This window comes from Oncorhynchus nerka, linkage group LG28, assembly GCF_034236695.1.
Source record: "Oncorhynchus nerka isolate Pitt River linkage group LG28, Oner_Uvic_2.0, whole genome shotgun sequence".
Classification (NCBI taxonomy): domain Eukaryota; kingdom Metazoa; phylum Chordata; class Actinopteri; order Salmoniformes; family Salmonidae; genus Oncorhynchus; species Oncorhynchus nerka.
This window is the reverse complement of record NC_088423.1, coordinates 30,953,243-30,973,426: the sequence shown is the minus strand read 5'-3', so window position 1 is coordinate 30,973,426 and position 20,184 is coordinate 30,953,243. Positions and strand designations below refer to the sequence as shown.

The 20,184-nt window shown below is 44.4% G+C and overlaps 1 protein-coding gene across 1 annotated transcript in view; it reads left to right on the top strand.

Annotated features, from left to right (window-relative positions):
• Nucleotides 1–8,026: 8,026 nt before the first annotated feature.
• LOC115113122 (tau-tubulin kinase 1-like) overlaps nucleotides 8,027–20,184 on the top strand; it is a 34,342-nt gene continuing 22,184 nt past the window's right edge. Inside the window, 10 exon segments of the mRNA XM_029640382.2 lie at nucleotides 8,027–8,331; nucleotides 11,091–11,249; nucleotides 11,648–11,795; nucleotides 12,542–12,615; nucleotides 12,869–13,012; nucleotides 13,519–13,623; nucleotides 15,827–15,892; nucleotides 16,067–16,159; nucleotides 16,475–16,600; nucleotides 17,132–17,289. Of these exon segments, the coding sequence (XP_029496242.2) occupies nucleotides 11,142–11,249; nucleotides 11,648–11,795; nucleotides 12,542–12,615; nucleotides 12,869–13,012; nucleotides 13,519–13,623; nucleotides 15,827–15,892; nucleotides 16,067–16,159; nucleotides 16,475–16,600; nucleotides 17,132–17,289 (1,022 nt within the window). The 5' untranslated portion in view covers nucleotides 8,027–8,331; nucleotides 11,091–11,141.

Below are 20,184 nucleotides of genomic sequence, written 5' to 3'. Positions count from 1 at the left end.
GAATGGACACCAGCTGAAACGCAGTTTAACCTATCAGCATCCAGGATAAGACCCACTCGTTATATAATTAATTGATAATGCCAGAGAAGCCAGTGTTTTGAGGATATATTGGCATGGGTGTTGTTAGGTATGAAGTGTGGTATATGGCCAATATACAGTACCATGGCTAAGCACGGTTGTTATGTACAACGCAACGTAGAGTGCTTGGATACAGCCGTATACCACAAACCCCTGAGGTGCCTTAATGCTATTATAAACTGGTTATCTATGTAATTAGAACAGTAAACAAGTAGTTTGTGTCATACTCATGGTATATGGTCTTATATACCACAGCTTTCAGCCAATCAGAAAAATCTGAATTCAGGGCTTGAATGATCCGGGTTATAATTCTAGTTGTAGTATACCAGGGAAGTCAGTACATTTTCAGAGTGCAGGAAGTCAATGGCACACTTTATCCATTTTCATCCAAGGTGTGGCAAGTGAATGATGACCTCGGTTACTTTCAGAAGTAATATGTGATGTCATTTCTGCTGGCAATTGTTACCATAGTACTTGAAAATTTGTTGGGCCATGGTGATTTCTGTTTTGTGAAAATCTTTGAAATCTTTATCTAAAACCAAACTCTGGATGTCGCAAGTTCCAGGCCGTATCAAACTGGTATTCATCCTCTCTTCACTGGCGTGGTTGTCGAAGGGAAGAATGTGTGTTAATAGAATTCAAAAGGTACTTGCACTCAATTCATGACAAGGAATGAGGCAGAAATACAAAAATATTATACTTAATTTTAAACCATGGTCGCAAGAATTCCTAAGGGTAAAAGTGCAAGGTGCTTAGAAATAGGAACATACATTTTGGCTTCTAAACCTTCATCAGTGTTGTATCAGTGCTGTTAATAGAGTTTGGAAATGATTGTGTATGCAGCAGTGTCTACTTTTCCAGACCCACTTATTGAAATTGTGGCATTGGTCACATACAGTATCTCTATCTACTATTATCTAGGGATCCTGGATGTGGGAGGAAATCCTGGCCGGAAAGGATCGCCTTCCATTGAAGCAGGCGGAAGCAGCGAAGGAGGGACAGCGACGACACCGGAGTTCGCGGCCACGACATAGGCCCAGTCCGGAGCCTCCAGCGACAGTTCCCAGTCCGGAGCCTCCAGTGATGATCCATGGCCCGGAGCCTCCAGTGATTATCCATGGCCCAGAGCCTCCAGTGATGATCCATGGTCCGGAGCCTCCAGCGAGGGTTCCTAGTCCAGAGCCTCCTGCCAGGGTTCCCAGTCCAGAGCCTCCTGCGAGGGTTCCAAGTCCAGAGCCTTCAACGAGGGTTCCCAGAGCTTCCGGCGACGATCCGCAGTCCGGTTCCTCCTGCAACGATCCGCGGTCCGGTTCCTCCGGCGACGATCCGCGGTCCGGTTCCTCCGGCGACGATCCACGGTCCGGTTCCTCCGGCGACGATCCACGGTCCGGTTCCTCTGGCGACGATCCACGGTCCGGAGTCTCCGGCGATGATCCACGATGATCCCAATCAGAGGCAGCTGTCTATCATTGTCTCTGATTGGGGATCATATTTTCCCACCTTTTCCCACCTGTTTGTTGTGGGATCTTGTTTTGTGTATAGTTGCTGTTGAGCACTGCATTTACTTCACGCTTAGTTTGTTCTGTATTGTTTTGGTGAGTTTAATTTATTAAACATGTGGAACTCTATGCACGCTGCGCCTTGGTCCATTTATTCCAACGATTGTGACAATATGTGAGACAAAATGTGATTTTTTTGTGTCGGGAAAATTAATGATGTGAGAAATGGAGGTGGAAACTATTGACATAATATTAACATAATATCCATCATATCAAAGTAAACTTGGAGTCACTTGATGATATGTTGTGTGGTTTTCCCACTATGACTTGGGGAAAGCATACTGTTTATTAGGATACAGATTAAATAAGTTATGATGAACTTCATAGGATGGTGAAAGTGAATGGTGATGAGTGTCACGTTCTGACCTTTATTTCCTTTCTTTTGTATTTATTTAGTATGGTCAGGGCGTGAGTTGGGTGGGCAGTCTATGTTTGTTTTTCTAGGTTTTGGGTATTTCTATGTTTCGGCCTAGTATGGTTCTCAATCAGAGGCAGGTGTCATTAGTTGTCTCTGATTGAGAATCATACTTAGCAATAAAGGGTTTCACTGTGTGTTTGTGGGTGATTGTTCCTGTCTCTGTCTTTGCACCAGATAGGACTGTTTAGGTTTTCCATGTTTATTGTTTTGTAGTGTTCATGTGTACATTTACGTATTAAAAGAACCATGGACACTTACCACGCCGCATATTGGTCCTCTGATCCTTTTCGCCTCTCCTCTTCGGAAGAAGAGGAGGAAATCCCTGACAATGAGCTTGATGCTCCATTTAAATATCAAGGATCTTATTCTGGGGACATGATGATCGATGCTTGGCTGCTGTTTGACAAATAAAAATAAACTCGTACTTTTATCCATAATAATATCATCATATCGGCAGTGGTGGAAAAAGTATGCAATTGTCATACTTGAGTAAAAGTAAAGATGCCTTAACAGAAAATGACTCAAGTAAAAGTGAAAGTTACCCAGTAAAATACTACTTGAGTAAAAGTCTAAAAGTATTTAGTTTTAAATGTACTTAAGTACAGTGGTAGAAAAAAGTACTAAATTGTCATACTTAAGTAAAAGTACAAAGTAAAAGTAAATGCTATAGATCAAATTCTTTATATTAAGCAAACCTGACGGCACTATTGTCGTATTATTTTTCATTACGGACAGAAAGGGGCACACTCCAACACTCAGACATCATTTACAAACACAGTAGTTGTGTTTTGTGAGTCCGCCAGATCAGAGGCAGTAGGGATGACAAAGCATTATATTGATAGGTGCCATAATTCTGTCCTGCTTTAGCATTTTAAATATAACGAGTACTTTGTGTCAGGGAAAATGTAAGGAATAAAATGTACATTATTTTCTTTAGGAATGTAGTGGACTAAAAGTAAAAGTTGTCAAAAATATAAATAGTAAAGTAAAGTACAGATACCCCAAAAAACGACTTAAGTAGTACTTAAAAGTATTTTTTACTTAAGTACACCACTGCATATCGGCTATACCAGCACTGTATCTGCAAGCTGTTGGCTAGAACACACATGCCAATACCAGAGTGGATCCATTCGCTATACCCACCCAACATTTTTAGTGGCTGTAACCCATCAAATCAAATCAAATTTATTTATATAGCCCTTCGTACATCAACTGATATCTCAAAGTGCTGTACAGAAACCCAGCCTAAAACCCCAAACAGCAAGCAATGCAGGTGTAGAAGCACGGTGGCTAGGAAAAACTCCCTAGAAAGGCCAAAACCTAGGAAGAAACCTAGAGAGGAACCAGGCTATGTGGGGTGGCCAGTCCTCTTCTGGCTGTGCCGGGTGGAGATCAAATAAAATAAAATAAAATTTTATTTGTCACATACACATGGTTAGCAGATGTTAATGCGAGTGTAGCAAAATGCTTGTGCTTCTAGTTCCGACAATGCAGTAATAACCAACAAGTAATCTACCTAACAATTCCAAAACTACTGTCTTATACACAGTGTAAGGGGATAAAGAATATGTACATAAATATATATGAATGAGTGATGGTACAGAGCAGCATAGGCAAGATACAGTAGATGGTATCGAGTACCGTATATACATATGAGATGAGTATGTAAACAAAGTGGCATAGTTAAAGTGGCTAGTGATACATGTATTACATAAGGATGCAGTCGATGATATAGAGTACAGTATATACGTATACATAAGAGATGAATAATGTAGGGTATGTAAACATTATATTAGGTAGCATTGTTTAAAGTGGCTAGTGATATATTTTACATCATTTCCCATCAATTCCCATTATTAAAGTGGCTGGAGTTGAGTCAGTGTTTTGGCAGCAGCCACTCAATGTTAGTGGTGGCTGTTTAACAGTCTGATGGCCTTGAGATAGAAGCTGTTTTTCAGTCTCTCGGTCCCAGCTTTGATGCACCTGTACTGACCTCGCCTTCTGGATGATAGCGGGGTGAACAGGCAGTGGCTCGGGTGGTTGTTGTCCTTGATGATCTTTATGGCCTTCCTGTAACATCGGGTGGTGTAGGTGTCCTGGAGGCAGGTAGTTTGCCCCCGGTGATGCGTTGTGCAGACCTCACTACCCTCTGGAGAGCCTACGGTTGTGGGCGGAGCAGTTGCCGTACAGGGCGGTAATACAGCCCGCCAGGATGCTCTCGATTGTGCATCTGTAGAAGTTTGTGAGTGCTTTTGGTGACAAGCCGAATTTCTTCAGCCTCCTGAGGTTGAAGAGGCGCTGCTGCGCCTTCTTCACGATGCTGTCTGTGTGAGTGGACCAATTCAGTTTGTCTGTGATGTGTATGCCGAGGAACTTAAAACTTACTACCCTCTCCACTACTGTTCCATCGATGTGGATAGGGGGGTGTTCCCTCTGCTGTTTCCTGAAGTCCACAATCATCTCCTTAGTTTTGTTGACGTTGAGTGTGAGGTTATTTTCCTGACACCACACTCCGAGGGCCCTCACCTCCTCCCTGTAGGCCGTCTCGTCGTTGTTGGTAATCAAGCCTACCACTGTTGTGTTGTCCGCAAACTTGATGATTGAGTTGGAGGCGTGCGTGGCCACGCAATCGTGGGTGAACAGGGAGTACAGGAGAGGGCTCAGAATGCACCCTTGTGGGGCCCCAGTGTTGAGGATCAGCGGGGTGGAGATGTTGTTGCCTACCCTCACCACCTGGGGGCGGCCCGTCAGGAAGTGCAGTACCCAGTTGCACAGGGCGGGGTCGAGACCCAGCTTGATGACGAGCTTGGAGGGTACTATGGTGTTGAATGCTGAGCTGTAGTCGATGAACAGCATTCTCACATAGGTATTCCTCTTGTCCAGATGGGTTAGGGCAGTGTGCAGTGTGGTTGAGATTGCATCGTCTGTGGACCTATTTGGGCGGTAAGCAAATTGGAGTGGGTCTAGGGTGTCAGGTAGGGTGGAGGTGATATGGTCCTTGACTAGTCTCTCAAAGCACTTCATGATGACGGAAGTGAGTGCTATGGGGCGGTAGTCGTTTAGCTCAGTTACCTTAGCTTTCTTGGGAACAGGAACAATGGTGGCCCTCTTGAAGCATGTGGGAACAGCAGACTGGTATAGGGATTGATTGAATATGTCCGTAAACACACCGGCCAGCTGGTCTGCGCATGCTCTGAGGGCGCGGCTGGGGATGCCGTCTGGGCCTGCAGCCTTGCGAGGGTTAACACGTTGAAATGTTTTACTCACCTCGGCTGCAGTGAAGGAGAGTCCGCATGTTTTCGTTGCAGGCCGTGTCAGTGGCACTGTATTGTCCTCAAAGCGGGTAAAAAAGTTATTTAGTCTGCCTGGGAGCAAGACATCCTGGTCCGTGACTGGGCTGGTTTTCTTCTTGTAGTCCGTGATTGACTGTAGACCCTGCCACATACATCTTGTGTCTGAGCCGTTGAATTGATATTCTACTTTGTCTCTATACTGACGCTTAGCTTGTTTGATAGCCTTGCGGAGGGAATAGCTGCACTGTTTGTATTTGGTCATGTTACCAGTCACCTTGCCCTGATTAAAAGCAGTGGTTCGCGCTTTCAGTTTCACGCGAATGCTGCCATCAATCCACGGTTTCTGTTTGGGGAATGTTTTAATCGTTGCTATGGGAACGACATCTTCAACGCACGTTCTAATGAACTCGCACACCGAATCAGCGTATTCGTCAATGTTGTTATCTGACGCAATACGAAACATATCCCAGTCCACGTGATGGAAGCAGTCTTGGAGTGTGGAATCAGCTTGGTCGGACCAGCGTTGGACAGACCTCAGCGTGGGAGCTTAGTTTCTGTCTGTAGGCAGGGATCAGCAAAATGGAGTCTTGGTCAGCTTTTCCGAAAGGAGGGCGGGGCAGGGCCTTATATGCGTCGCGGAAGTTAGAATAACAATGATCCAAGGTTTTTCCGGCCCTGGTTGCGCAATCGATATGCTGATACAATTTAGGGAGATTATAACAGAACATGGCCAAGATGTTCAAATGTTCATTAATGACCAGCATGGTCGAATAATAATAAGGCAGAACAGTTGAAACTGGAGCAGCAGCACGGCCAGGTGGACTGGGGACAGCAAGGAGTCATCATGTCAGGTAGTCCTGGGGCATGGTCCTAGGGCTCAGGTCCTCCGAGAGAGAGAAAGAAAGAGAGGAGAGAATTAGAGAACGCACACTTAGATTCACACAGGACACCGAATAGGACAGGAGAAGTACTCCAGATATAACAAACTGACCCTAGCCCCCGGACACATAAACTACTGCAGCATAAATATTGGAGGCTGAGACAGGAGGGGTCAGGAGACACTGTGGCCCCATCCGAGGACACCCCCGGACAGGGCCAAACAGGAAGGATATAACCCCACCCACTTTGCCAAAGCACAGCCCCCACACCACTAGAGGGATATCTTCAACCACCAACTTACCATCCTGAGACAAGGCTGAGTATAGCCCACAAAGATCTCCGCCATGGCACAACCCAAGGGGGGGCGCCAACCCAGACAGGATGACCACATCAGTGAATCAACCCACTCAGGTGACGCACCCCTTCCAGGGACGGCATGAGAGAGCCCCGGTAAGTAAGCCAGTGACTCAGCCCCTGTAATAGGGTTAGAGGCAGAGAATCCCAGTGGAAAGAGAGGAACCGGCCAGGCAGAGACAGCAAGGGCGGTTCGTTGCTCCAGAGCCTTTCCGTTCACCTTCCCACTACTGGGCCAGACTACACTCAATCATATGACCCACTGAAGAGATGAGTCTTCAGTGAAGACTTAAAGGTTGAGACAGAGTTTGCGTCTCTGACATGGGTAGGCAGACCGTTCCATAAAAATGGAGCTCTATAGGAGAAAGCCCTGCCTCCAGCTGTTTGCTTAGAAATTCTAGGGACAATTAGGAGGCCTGCGTCTTGTGACCGTGTAGGTATGTACGGCAGGACCAAATCAGAGAGATAGGTAGGAGCAAGCCCATGTAATGCTTTGTAGGTTAGCAGTAAAACCTTGAAATCAGCCCTTGCTTTGACAGGAAGCCAGTGTAGGGATCAATATGGTTACAGATGAAAATATGATGGAAACCCATTTCATTTGTATTTTTTATTTGGTACATGGAAATGTAATCACAAAGAGTATTTTTATGTGCACTACGTCATCACACACAGCTTTTTATCTGCAACAAGTCCATCTCTGGTGGGAAAATGTGCATATTGTTTTTATGCAGAGTTTCGAATATTCACATGAAAATATGTTGCCAATTGGATGGAAACCTAACTACTGCTAAAGTAAATTGGTTGCATTTCAAACCCATTCTGCCATGGGGCTGAGCAAAAATGTAAAATGTTGTAGTTTCAAAGGTAATATCTGCCAATTCTACATATTTTTCCCATCTGGCGGTAAGAAACTTTGGCAGTTGTAAAGCTAATTTCCTGCAATTCTACACATTTTGCCATGACTTATGCCAGGTTCATGTTTTCTGAATGAGTGTGACTAACAAAATCAATGACTGCCCCGCTGGAGGTCAAGGACCCTGGGCACATGCCCTACTGTATGTGTCTGGTTGTTGATGATTGGGCCAACTACACGGTTTAGATTTGAGTGACTATCAGACTGACATAACAAGTGGAAAACTGCTGATGCACTACCAAATGTCGAAATTGCACCTTGTTTATTCTACCTTTCTAACACTCAACAGTAAATTGAGTACCCCCTCCAAAAGCAGAGGCGCTTCGATCATGAGGGCCAAACGTCAAGGTTAAATGCACGAATGAGAACTGGAATTTATCTGTGGAGAAACAGTGCCCTCTTGCGTGTAAAATGAATCTACACAAAGGAGGAGGTCATGGTTAGTGACTCAGTGAAACCATTGTGCATTGTGCACTAGTGCATTTTGCATTTGCCTAAGATCCTACAGACACACTGTTAGTTTGGTGCTGCTACTGAATCTGCTATTTCCGGCACATTTCACACAATACATAATTTCTCAACAGGCGCTTATCGAGCGCCGTGCGCTCCTCACGTTACCACGCAACAACCATCCATGGTCATGCAAGACTGCGCGCGTTGCGTAATGGGAGAATCTCGGTGATGCTGATTCAGAGGAGTAGAGGCGTATAACGGGGAGGATGGAGAATGGTGCAACGATAACCGACACATATGTCATTAACACGACCTCGCACAAGGACTGATGCACCTCTCAAATGCCTCGCGAACCGAGACCCTACAACGATGTCAGAAAATCAGGTCTGGATACAATGTTTTGCTCTTTGTTGAATTGATGTAGATGATCTTGCGGACATAAAGAACATCCAAGGCATTGGCACTTTGTCAATAATGATGCTGAATACAAGGTCGCTCGCTTTGGTATGATAACTTGGGAGAGCAACGCCACTTCGATGCGCTGTTTCTAGAGAATAAAGCAATCTGGAATAGATCACGGTGTCACTCCACAACACAGTTATTGGCAATGATGCCAGATGACGTAAGGAGCTTGAACATAACAATTAGTCTTTTTTACATCTATATAACAAGAATCATGAATAATTTAGAAAGAACCATCATAATGCAGACTTACGTCAGTGATTTGAGTCGCTTACACAGGAGGTGTAGTCTTTTACAAGCATCTAGTCGGGTCTCTTTGCATCGGCTTTCCGACTATAAACGACATTTCCCAAAGTGCAACTCGCGGCTTTACCGTGCAGTGGAACGTTTCATGGCGGCTGATTGACTGATATTGATCCAATGGGTGATTCCTGAAATATGTTTTAGGGGCGGAGTAAAGGTACACAACCTGTCCATTGGGCCAGGGGCGCAGGGCGATGGTGAATGTTGATACTAAGAAAACGTCAATCCTAGAATTAGAACTCTGTATGGGCTGTGCCTACCGCTTGGATGGTAACCCTCCCTACCCGTTGAGAGAGCGCCGGAACTGCAGTGCGGAGAAAATGTAACAGTAGGAGGAGAATGATAGTAGAGCTTATGGGCCTGGGGACTTCTGTTAGTTGCAATGGAGGAGAGGTTGTGTCTTATGGAATGATATCTAAGGAAAGCCTATTGGAAACAGAACGTTTCCCACCCTGTGATTGTAGCAGTAAGGTGAGAGCGCAAATTACAAGTAATTCATAGGCCCAACATTAGACAGTGCAGTGGCCTACTAAAATGTTACACCCTTTTCCTAATTCCAAATATAAATGTAGCTGTAAAATGTAGCCTAGTTACATACTTGAAAATGATCACATGGTTTTCTTAGTAGCCTACTATGATAATGGATTTTAGGTGTTGCAATTGACCAGTCTATTTTTTGTGATGGGGTTCGTTATAGATTTGGAAGAATATAAAGACATGGTTTAAATATTGGCCTACTAAAAGTGTTTTGCCAACACTGGGTGTGTGGTATTGGAGTTGTTCAATCCAAAGTCCCCAATGCAGGTGTACTTAACTTTAATCACCCAAGTGTAAATTGACATTATTGAACCTCGAGGTAATTGCATGACAGAGTTAATGAACTTGAACATGGCTTTATTACTTTGCATTGTTGCATTGAGTGTACCTTCAGCACATGAACTGTCTAGGGCAGTGGGAAGCTTCCACACTAGTGTAAGTCCTCAGGATGTTCTCTCCTGCTTCTGCATTTGATTTGGGAATGCTTTTAGCCCAGCCGTTCTAATACAAAAATAAAGGAAACTTTATAACTATAAACTAACTGCCAAAATAAAGGAAACTTGCATAAATGAGGGATATAAGTTATATTGAAATCAGGTGCTTCGACACAGGTGTGGTTACTGAGTTATTTAAGCAATTAACATTCTATCATGCTGAGGGTCATGTATAAAAATGCCCAGTTGTCCATTATTTTGGCTACCATGGCTAGAAGAGATCTCAGTGACTTTGAAAGAGGGGTCTCAAAGGAGCATAGGGGGTTTAAAGGGTGTGTGTGTGTGTGTGTGTTTATCTCACCAGATCTCAACCCAATTGAACACTTGTGGGAGATTCTGGAGCAGTGCCTGATATAGCACTGTCCACCACCATCAACAAAACAATAAATTATGTCATTTCTTGTGGAAAAATTGTTGCATCTCTCCAATAGAGTTTCAGACACTTGTAGAATCTATGCCAAGGTGCATTGAAGCTGTTCTGGTTCGTGGTGGCCCAACACCCTAATTAAGACACTTTATGTTGGTGTTTCCTTGATTTTAGTAGTTACCTGTAGGTATGCTGTCTGGCAGGCAGCGCAAGCCTAAAGCAGTGTCTCCCAACTACAGTCCTCTAGTACCCCAAACAGCACACATTTCTGTAGTTGCCCTGGACAAACCCACTTAATTCAACTCATTGAGTGCTTGATGATTATTTGAATCAGGTGTGCCTGTCTGGGGCTACAACAAAAAAGTGTATTTGAGGAGTGGGGAAACACTGGCGTAGAGAATGCCAGCAAGTGTGTTAAATGAGGGGTGCTGCGGCGCTGTCCTTGGCCAGCACGTTGCTGTAATGAGTGGTGCTGTCCAATGTGCTGAAAAGACAGCTTCAGTCACACCTATGCCTATGGATTCCATTTGTAGCTAAATTGCATGCAATCTATCTAATATTTTAGCGCTAACTGTTGTTGTCCCTAGTGCTGAATCTGTGACCAACACATTTGTTTTAAACATGGGTCGCAGTGCTTTCCGTGGTGCTGAGGATAGTGGTGCTGTCTGTGGTGCTGAATTTTTGTTAAGCACGGAGAGCGGTGCTGTCCATTGGGCCAAATTGTTTACTTATGACCACATAGACATATTTGGGGTTCAGAGACGTTAGTGACATGTCGACAGTTTACCAGGAGACCGAGGCTAAATCTGCTGCTCTTCCTGACATATTGGTTTTGTGGCCTCATTGTATTGTCAAGCTTGTACCTTGTTGTTTTAAAATGAGTTAGTCAGTTTAGAGAATACTTTTTTTATTCATAATGTATGTGTTGTATACTCTATTTGTGTATGTTGTAGCTTACATTACTGTGTTCTTCTTCACAGGTAAATGGCTGAATCAAGTTGGGAGCTGCTGTGTCTCTGTCTGGCCGGCCAATGCAGTGCGTAGGGACGGCCGCCCAGCCCGACGAAAACATGAACGGAGCGGGGGAGCAGGTGGACATCCTGCCCCCAAACTGCTTGGTAAAGGACCGATGGAAAGTGGTGAGTTTGGTTTTATCTTCAGAGACATTTTGACCATGTAATTGACTCTCAGCTGAGTGACTGGTGGAATAATTAAGCAATTGATTCAAATGAAACACATAATGCAAGAGTTGAGAGTCCCTGATTTAGAATGTTCCTTCACCTGATGAGAACTAGCCTGGTCACAGATCTGTTGGTGCTGTCTTGCCAAATGATATGGTCATTGTTAGGCGTGACAATGACCATAAAAATTGGCAAGACAACACCAACCGATCTGGGACCAGGTTAGTGGAGAACTAGCATTTTCTAAATGTTCACTTCAAAGAACAGGCAGCAAACAGTAAGAAGCAGGCATCCACAATCCTGACTTTTCTACTGTGTTTATTCCACCCTTGTCTCTCCTCTGCCACCATTCCCAGCTGAAGAAAATTGGCGGGGGAGGTTTCGGGGAGATCTACGAGGCGTTGGACCTGCTGACCAGAGAGAATGTGGCTCTCAAGGTAGAGTCAGCCCAGCAGCCTAAACAGGTCCTCAAGATGGAGGTGGCTGTCCTCAAAAAACTGCAAGGTAAGGGCCTATGTGTTTAAGCAGTAACACACAATCACACGTACAGCTGTGTGTTTGTGTGGTTAACTGGTAACGCCACTAATACAAGCATGTATTAGAAACTCAAAGGTTGTGGGTTCAATCCCTGTGACCTTTGCCACTTTCTCTTCTCCTGCACTATATATCACCCTTTGTGATGAAATTCCACTTTACTGTTATGAAAAAGAAACTGCAAGGTAAGGGCAGGGCAGGCAGATACCGGGGACAGATTGGGTTCACTAAGGACACGATCAATCAATGACAACATCACCTTGTACATGAATAAGCATGGCAAGGTTAATTAAGTTGTCTGGCTATGGTCTGATGTGACATCTGTCTGTCTAGCCATTTGATTAGTGTGATAGGCAAGGTTGTAGGTGTGGTGACTGTTTGTTCTGTTCTGAGGTTTGATCAGTTAGGTAGTCAATCAGTTGACATGCCTGCTGCACTGGGGTTTATACTGCTTTGTGCAAAATTATATTTTGGCAGTGAGTGTTTCACATCGTCGATCTCTTAGGCAGTATTTATTTTGGGGTATTTCTGTGTCTGTCAGCTTTGCTTGTTCTGGTCTGTTGTCCCAAAAACAGATGCAAAAAGAAAGTAATCTTAATCTTAAACATCCAACTGAATCAGTTGTTTAACTGTGATGGTACAAGTAGATTCGTAGATAGCTCATTTTATAATGACTGTATAATCACATTTACACTAACCTCTCACTTCTGTCACAGGGAAAAATCATGTCTGTAAATTCATTGGATGTGGAAGGAACGAGAAGTTTAACTATGTGGTCATGCAACTTCAGGTAACCATTTATCAGAACAGTCTGATACAATTTCTTTAGGTAGAGAGAATCGTAGCCAAGGCTACAACTAAGTAGAAAAAAATGAATGAAAAATATTTCTCTCCCTCTATCTCCCCCCTCTCCCTCTCTCCGTCCCCCATCTCCCTCCCCCTGTTTTCTCTCATCTCTCTCTACCCTCCCTCCCTCTGACCCCTCCATCTCACTCTCTCCCCCCACCTTCCCCCTCTTTCCCTCCCCCTTCTCTCCACCCCAGCAGGGGAGAAACCTAGCGGACCTGAGGAGGAGTCAACCCCGCGGCACTTTCACCATGAGCACCACGCTACGCCTGGGAAAACAGATCCTGGAGTCCATAGAGGCAATCCACTCTGTGGGCTTCCTGCACAGAGACATCAAGCCTGTAGGTGGCCCTCTCTGTAGCACTTTACCTAAAGCTTGCAGGTATAAGGCATTGTGATGTGTGGTTATAATGGATTGTAAGACTATTTAATCTATTCTAGAGTTCATAGAGGTCATTGACTCTGGGGGATTCCTGCACTAAGACATCAAGCCTGTAGGGGGCACTTTACATGTCAGAGATAGAGAGGGGTGGGTGAGAGAAAGAGCAAAGATGTGAGATAGAGAGAAATGGGGGTGAGATAGAGAGAGTGGGTGTGAGATAGAGAGAGAGAGAGGTGTGTGTGTGTGTGTGTGTGTGTGTGTGTGTGTGTGTGTGTGTGTGTGTGTGTGTGTGTGTGTGTGTGTGTGTGTGTGTGTGTGTGTGTGTGTGTGTGTGTGTGAGAGAGAGGGTGTGAGCTAGGGTCATGTCTATACAATGACAGAGAGAAACACTGCTTTGGGCTTCACTTGTTGATATGCCTGTGATGTCCTTGACTCAACTCTGTTTTTCTGTTGTTTTTTTTCCAGTCAAACTTTGCCATGGGTCGACTCCCCTCCACCTATAGAAAGTGCTTTATGTTAGACTTTGGCCTGGCTCGCCAGTACACCAACACTACCGGAGAGGTCCGACCGGTAAGTAGCAGTGGAAGGATTTTCTTCATTTAATTTATTATGTTATGAATATAGCAAGAATATAGGACATGGGGTATAAGGTTTGCTGTTTTGGTGTTGAATTAGGAGGGGTAGTGGCAATGTTTTTTTTGCACAGGAAATGCTTGGTCCTCAGGGCACAGTGGGTAGGAGAATAGGAAAGCACAGGGCATGTGCCTTTTTATGATGTGATTAATAGTTGGCTAGCCTGATACAGACGGATCTAGAGTTGGCTAGCCTGATACAGGCTGATGTAGAGTTGGCTAGCCTGATACAGGCTGATGTAGAGTTGGCTAGCCTGATACAGGCTGATGGAGAGTTGGCTAGCCTGATACAGGCTGATGGAGAGTTGGCTAGCCTGATACAGGCTGATGGAGAGTTGGCTAGCCTGATACAGGCTGATGTAGAGTTGGCTAGCCTGATACAGGCTGATGTAGAGTTGGCTAGCCTGATACAGGCTGATGTAGAGTTGGCTCGCCTGATACAGGCTGATGGAGAGTTGGCTAGCCTGATACAGGCTGATGGAGAGTTGGCTAGCCTGATACAGGCTGATGGAGAGTTGGCTAGCCTGATACAGGCTGATGGAGAGTTGGCTAGGCTGATATAGGTTGATGGAGAGTTGGCTAGCCTGATATAGGTTGATGTAGTTGGCTAGGCTGATATAGGCTGATGTAGAGTTGGCTAGCCTGATATAGGTTGATGTAGTTGGCTAGGCTGATATAGGCTGATGTAGAGTTGGCTAGCCTGATATAGGTTGATGTAGTTGGCTAGGCTGATGTAGAGTTGGCTAGCCTGATATAGGTTGATGTAGTTGGCTAGGCTGATATAGGTTGATGTAGTTGGCTAGGCTGATGTAGAGTTGGCTAGCCTGATATAGGTTGATGTAGTTGGCTAGGCTGATATAGGCTTATGGAGAGTTGGCTAGGCTGATATAGGCTGATGTAGTTGGCTAGGCTGATATAGGCTGATGGAGAGTTGGCTAGCCTGATATAGGTTGATGTAGTTCGCTAGGCTGATATAGGCTGATGGAGAGTTGGCTAGGCTGATATAGGCTGATAGAGAGTTGGCTAGCCTGATATAGGTTGATGTAGTTGGCTAGGCTGATATAGGCTGATAGAGAGTTAGCTAGCCTGATATAGGTTGATGTAGTTGGCTTGGCTGATATAGGCTGATGGAAAGTTGGCTAGCCTGATATAGGTTGATGTAGTTGGCTAGGCTGATATAGGCTGATGGAGAGTTGGCTAGCCTGATATAGGTTGATGTAGATGGCTAGCCTGATATAGGCTGATGGAGAGTTGGCTAGCCTGATATAGGTTGATGTAGTTGGCTAGCCTGATATAGGTTGATGTAGTTGGTTAGGCTGATATAGGTTGATGAAGTTGGCTAGGCTGATATAGGCTGATGGGCCACAGTGGAGATTCTTTCTGCTTTTCTTTTTGCTGACTCAGCCTCCACTCATCGATTAGAAGGGCGGGTCTGTACTGCAGATTTAGAACAGCAACTAGACCACACACACACACACACATACAGTATACACACACACACACACACACACACACACACTGTTGTAAATTCTAACATGCAGTTTCTAAGGTAATATTCATAGGACTACCTGCCGAATGGAATGGGTGTTATTATCAAGGTCAAACCTGTCATCCTCCACTCTTGAGCCAAAATGGTGATGCAGATTCCAGTTATTATATCACAGATTCCAATGACTATAAGAAACTACAAATATCAGGAAGATATCACAGGAAAATTATACATTTAAATGATGCCTTATGCTTTGTAAATGCATTAGTTCATAGTTTGTTACTGTAAATTACTGCAACATTGTTTCAATAATTATGTTCACAAAGTGTTGATGTTAATAAAGCGTTTACAGTTGTTTTGCAGCAATGTGATGCTGTCCTTTTTTCACCTGTGTGATTTTATGTTTTGCAGTTTTGCTGTTCCTTTTTGGCCTTTTCTGTTCGAAGCGCATGCTTGTGATCCGTCTCATCAGTAAGGTGCTTGATCCCATTTCAGTTTTTATTATCTCTCCCTGCCTGAGATATTTTCCATATCCTTCCTTGTCTCTTTTGAGTTTTTAATTTAAATACTTTATTTTTCTTTCTAGTTGTCAGTGTGAAATTCTTTTAGGTTTCGTGCTGAAAAGAGAATTTACTTTATTTTATTTTTCCAGCCCAGAACTGTAGCGGGATTTCGGGGCACTGTTCGTTATGCTTCAGTAAATGCTCATAAAAACAAAGTAAGTGTCTTTTTGGGTTCGAAAAATGCAATGCACTACAAATTAATTTAGACCTGAGGGTTTTGTGTATCATCAGTTTGTCGGGAAATCCAAAATAACTGTTGCAGGTTCAGATTCAAGTTCTAATAAGTCATGAAAATAATTAATTGATTAACTCATTCTTTAACTTCTCAGGAAATGGGTCGCCATGACGATCTATGGTCGCTATTTTACATGTTGGTAGAATTTGCAGTCGGTCAGCTACCATGGCGAAAAATAAAAGATAAGGTGAGCTACTGTCTACTGCAGTTTCAGTTATTTCCAATATTTCTGTGTCCTGGTGCAGTGGGCCCAAAGGGGTGCACATTGTTATGTTTGGTCGAGCACTACACACCTGGTTAGACTCAACTATTCATCATCAAACCTTTGATTAGTGGAATCATGTGTGTAGTGTTAGGGCAAAAACAAAAAATCCCTTCTTTGGGTCCCCAGGAACAGGATTAAGAAACCCTGCAGTAGAGAATGGTTACTGGTGTCTACTGGTGTCTTGCTGGGCTCAACTGATTTCTAATGGTTTCTACTGTATCTCTTGTGTGCCACCAGGAGCAAGTGGGTCAGATTAAGGAGCGCTACGACCACAGAATGCTGCTCAAACACATGCCATCTGAGTTCCATGTGTTCCTGGATCATGTTTTAGGGCTTGACTACTTTACCAAACCAGATTACCAGGTACGTACTGTTCACTTGAAAAAGAAAAGGAGAGCCACACACTCTAGGAGCTCAGATGCAATCATTTAATAACCTAATATCCAACATTTCGACAGACACGCTGTCTTCATCAGGGTATAATGACAAACACTGCAGGTCACTAGTTTATATGGTGTCAAAGGACACACACAGGTGTCTGTAATCATGGCCGGGTGTGGCCTGATATCATTGGTTAATTCTTAGACATGAATACGTACTGTTCACTCCCTGCAAGTGGATTCACCTTGTTAATCCCCACTGAACCTTGATTTCCTTGCGTTCACTTCAATAGCAGAGTGAACAAGACCTGGAAGTGTGGCAATGTGAGACTAACTCCCATACCATACCTGCTCTCTTAAGTATCAGTAATAAAACTACAGTATGTCGAAACTAAACAAAAGTAAATAACGTTTACTACTTAAAGTAAAGCCTATTATTTTATAGCATTGTAGGTTTGATTGAATTCCACCTTTATACCTTACTTTTTACATTTCTCTGTGATCCTCTTTGCAGTTGCTGATGTCTGTCTTTGAGAACAGTATGAAGGAACGCATCATCACAGAGAACGAGTCTTTTGATTGGGAAAAGGGAGGGACGGATGGAGTGCCTCTGTCCACCTGCACGTCAACGCCCCCTCAACAGAACACACGACAGACCCCCGCTGTGGTCGGGTAAGGAAATCAAAATGAGCAATTTAGGTTTATTACAAACGCATCTGTCACGCCCTGACCTTAGAGAGACGTTTTATTTCTCTATTTGGTTAGGTCAGGGTGTGATGTGGGGTGGGCATTCTATGTTTTGTTTTCTATGTTTCTTTATTTCTATGTTTTGGCCGGATATGGTTCTCAATCAGGGACAGCTGTCTATCGTTGTCTCTGATTGGGAATCATACTTAGGTAGCCCTTTTTCCCTCCTTTCAGTGTGGGTAGTTATCTTTGTTAGTGGCACTTAACCCTGTAAGCTTCACGGTTGTTTTTCGTTTGTTGGCGACATTTACTAAAATAAAAGGAAAATGTACGCCCACCACGTTGCACTTTGGTCCAATTCTTATGACGGCCATGACAGTATCAAAATAAAGATGAAGAAGGCTGACATTTTACATGTCTCTAACTGATTGTGTTTTTTTTGTTAGTTTCTTTGCGTTGTTTGTAACTTATTTCTTTACTTATTTTTTACATAATGTTGCTACTACCGTCTCTTATGACCGAAAAGATATTCTGGACATCAGAACTGCGATTACTCACCACGAATTGGCAGAATCCTTTTTTTCCTTTAACGAGCCCGATGAGCCCAACGTGAATGACATACTGCTTTCCCGGGAACAGGCCCAGATGCCCATCATTTGCGTAGAGAAGGCAGAGAAAAAGGGGCCGGAGGGCAGGCTGCCTTTCGAGAATTTGTAGGCGATCGAATAAACCCCCACTGCCTTCCATTCTGCTAGCAAACGTGCAGTCTTTGGAAAATAAAATCGATGACCTACGCGGAAGATTAAACTACCAATGGGACATTCAAAACTGTAAAATCTTATGCTTCCCAGAGTCGTGAGTGAACGACGACATTATCAACATACAGCTGGCTGGTTATTCGCTGTATCAGCAGGATAGAACAGTGGCATCTGGTAAGACAAGGGGCGGCGGACTATGTATTTTTGTAAATAACAGCTGGTGCACGATATCTAACGAAGTCTCGAGGCTTTGCTTGTCTGTGGTAGAGTATCTCATGATAAGCTGTAGACCACACTATCTACCTAGAGAGTTTTCATCTGTATTTTTCTCAGCTGTCTACATACCACCACAGACTGAAGCTGGAACTAAGACCACACTCAATGAGCTGTATTCCGCCATAAGCAAACAGGAAAACATTCACCCAGAGGCGGCACTCCTAGTGGCCGCGGACTTTAATGCAGGGAAACTTAAATCTGTCTTACCAAATTTCTATCAGCATGTTAAATGTACAACCAGAGGGAAAAAAACTCTAGGCCACCTTTACTCCACACACAGAGACGCATACAAAGCTCTCCCTCGCCCTCCATTTGGCAAATCTGACCATAATTCTATCCTCCTGGTTCCTGAATAGTGGTCAGATGAAGCAGATGCTAAGCTACAGGACTGTTTTGCTAGCACAGACTGGAATATGTTCTGCGATTCCTCTGATGGCATTGAGGAGTACACCACATCAGTCATTGGCTTCATCAGTAAGTGTATTGATGACGTCGTCCCCACTGTGACCATACGTACACACCCCGACCAGAAGCCATGGATTACAGGCAACATCCACACTGAACTAATGGCTAGAGCTGCCGCTATCAAGGATCGGGACTCTAACCGGGAAGCTTATAAGACATCCCGCTATGCCCTCCGACGAACCATCAAACAGGAAAAGTGTCAATGCAGGACTAACATCAAATCGTACTACACCTGACGCTTGTCGGATGTGGCAGGGCTTGCAAACAATTACAGACTACAAGGGAAGCTCAGCCGAGAGCTGCCCAGTTACACAAACCTACCAGACGAGCTAAACTACTGATATGCTCGCTTCGAGGTAAATAACACTGAAACATGCTTGAGAGCACCAGCTGTTCAGCAAGTCTGTGTGATCATGCTCTCCGCAGCCGATGTGAGTAAGACCTTTAAACAGGTCAACATTCACAAAGCCGCAAGGCCAGATAGATTACCAGGATGTGTACTGCGAGCATGCGCTGACCAACTGGTAAGTGTCTTCACTAACATTTTCAACCTCTCCCTGTCCGAGTCTGTAATACCAACAGGTTTTAAGCAGCCCACCATAGTCCTTGTGCCCAAGAACACTAAGGCAACCTGCCTAAATGACTACCGACCCATAGCACTCACGTCTGTAGCTATGAAGTGCTTTGAAAGGTTGGTCATTGCTCACATCAACACCATTATCCCAGAAACCCTAGACCCACTCCAATTTGCATACCGCCCAAACAGATCCACAGATGATGCAATCTCTATTGCACTCCACACTGCCCTTTCCCACCTGGACAAAAGCAACACCTTTGTGAGAATGCTATTCATTGACTACAGCTCAGCGTTCAACACCATAGTACCCTCAAAGCTCATCACTAAGCTAAGGAACCTGGGACTAAACACCTCCCTCTGCAACTGGATCCTGGACTTCCTGACGGGCCGCCTCCAGGTAGTAAGAGTCGGCAACAATACATCCGTCACACTGATCCTCAACACAGTGGCCACTCAGGGGTGCGTGCTCAGTCCCCTCCTGTACTCCCTGTTCACTCATGACTGCACGGCCAGGCACGATTCCAACACCCATCATTAAGTTTGCAGATGACACAACAGTGTTAGGCCTGTTCACCGACAACGATGAGACAGCCAAAAGGGAGGAGGTCAGAGACCTGGCCGTGTGGTGCCAGGACAACAACCTCAACGTCATCAAGACAAAAGAGATGATTGTGGACTACAGGAATAAGAGGACCGAGTGGAGCAGGTTGAGATCTTCAAATTCCTTGTTGTTCACATCACCAACAAACTAACATGGTCCAAGCACACCAAGACAGTCATGAAGAGGGCACAACTAAACCTATT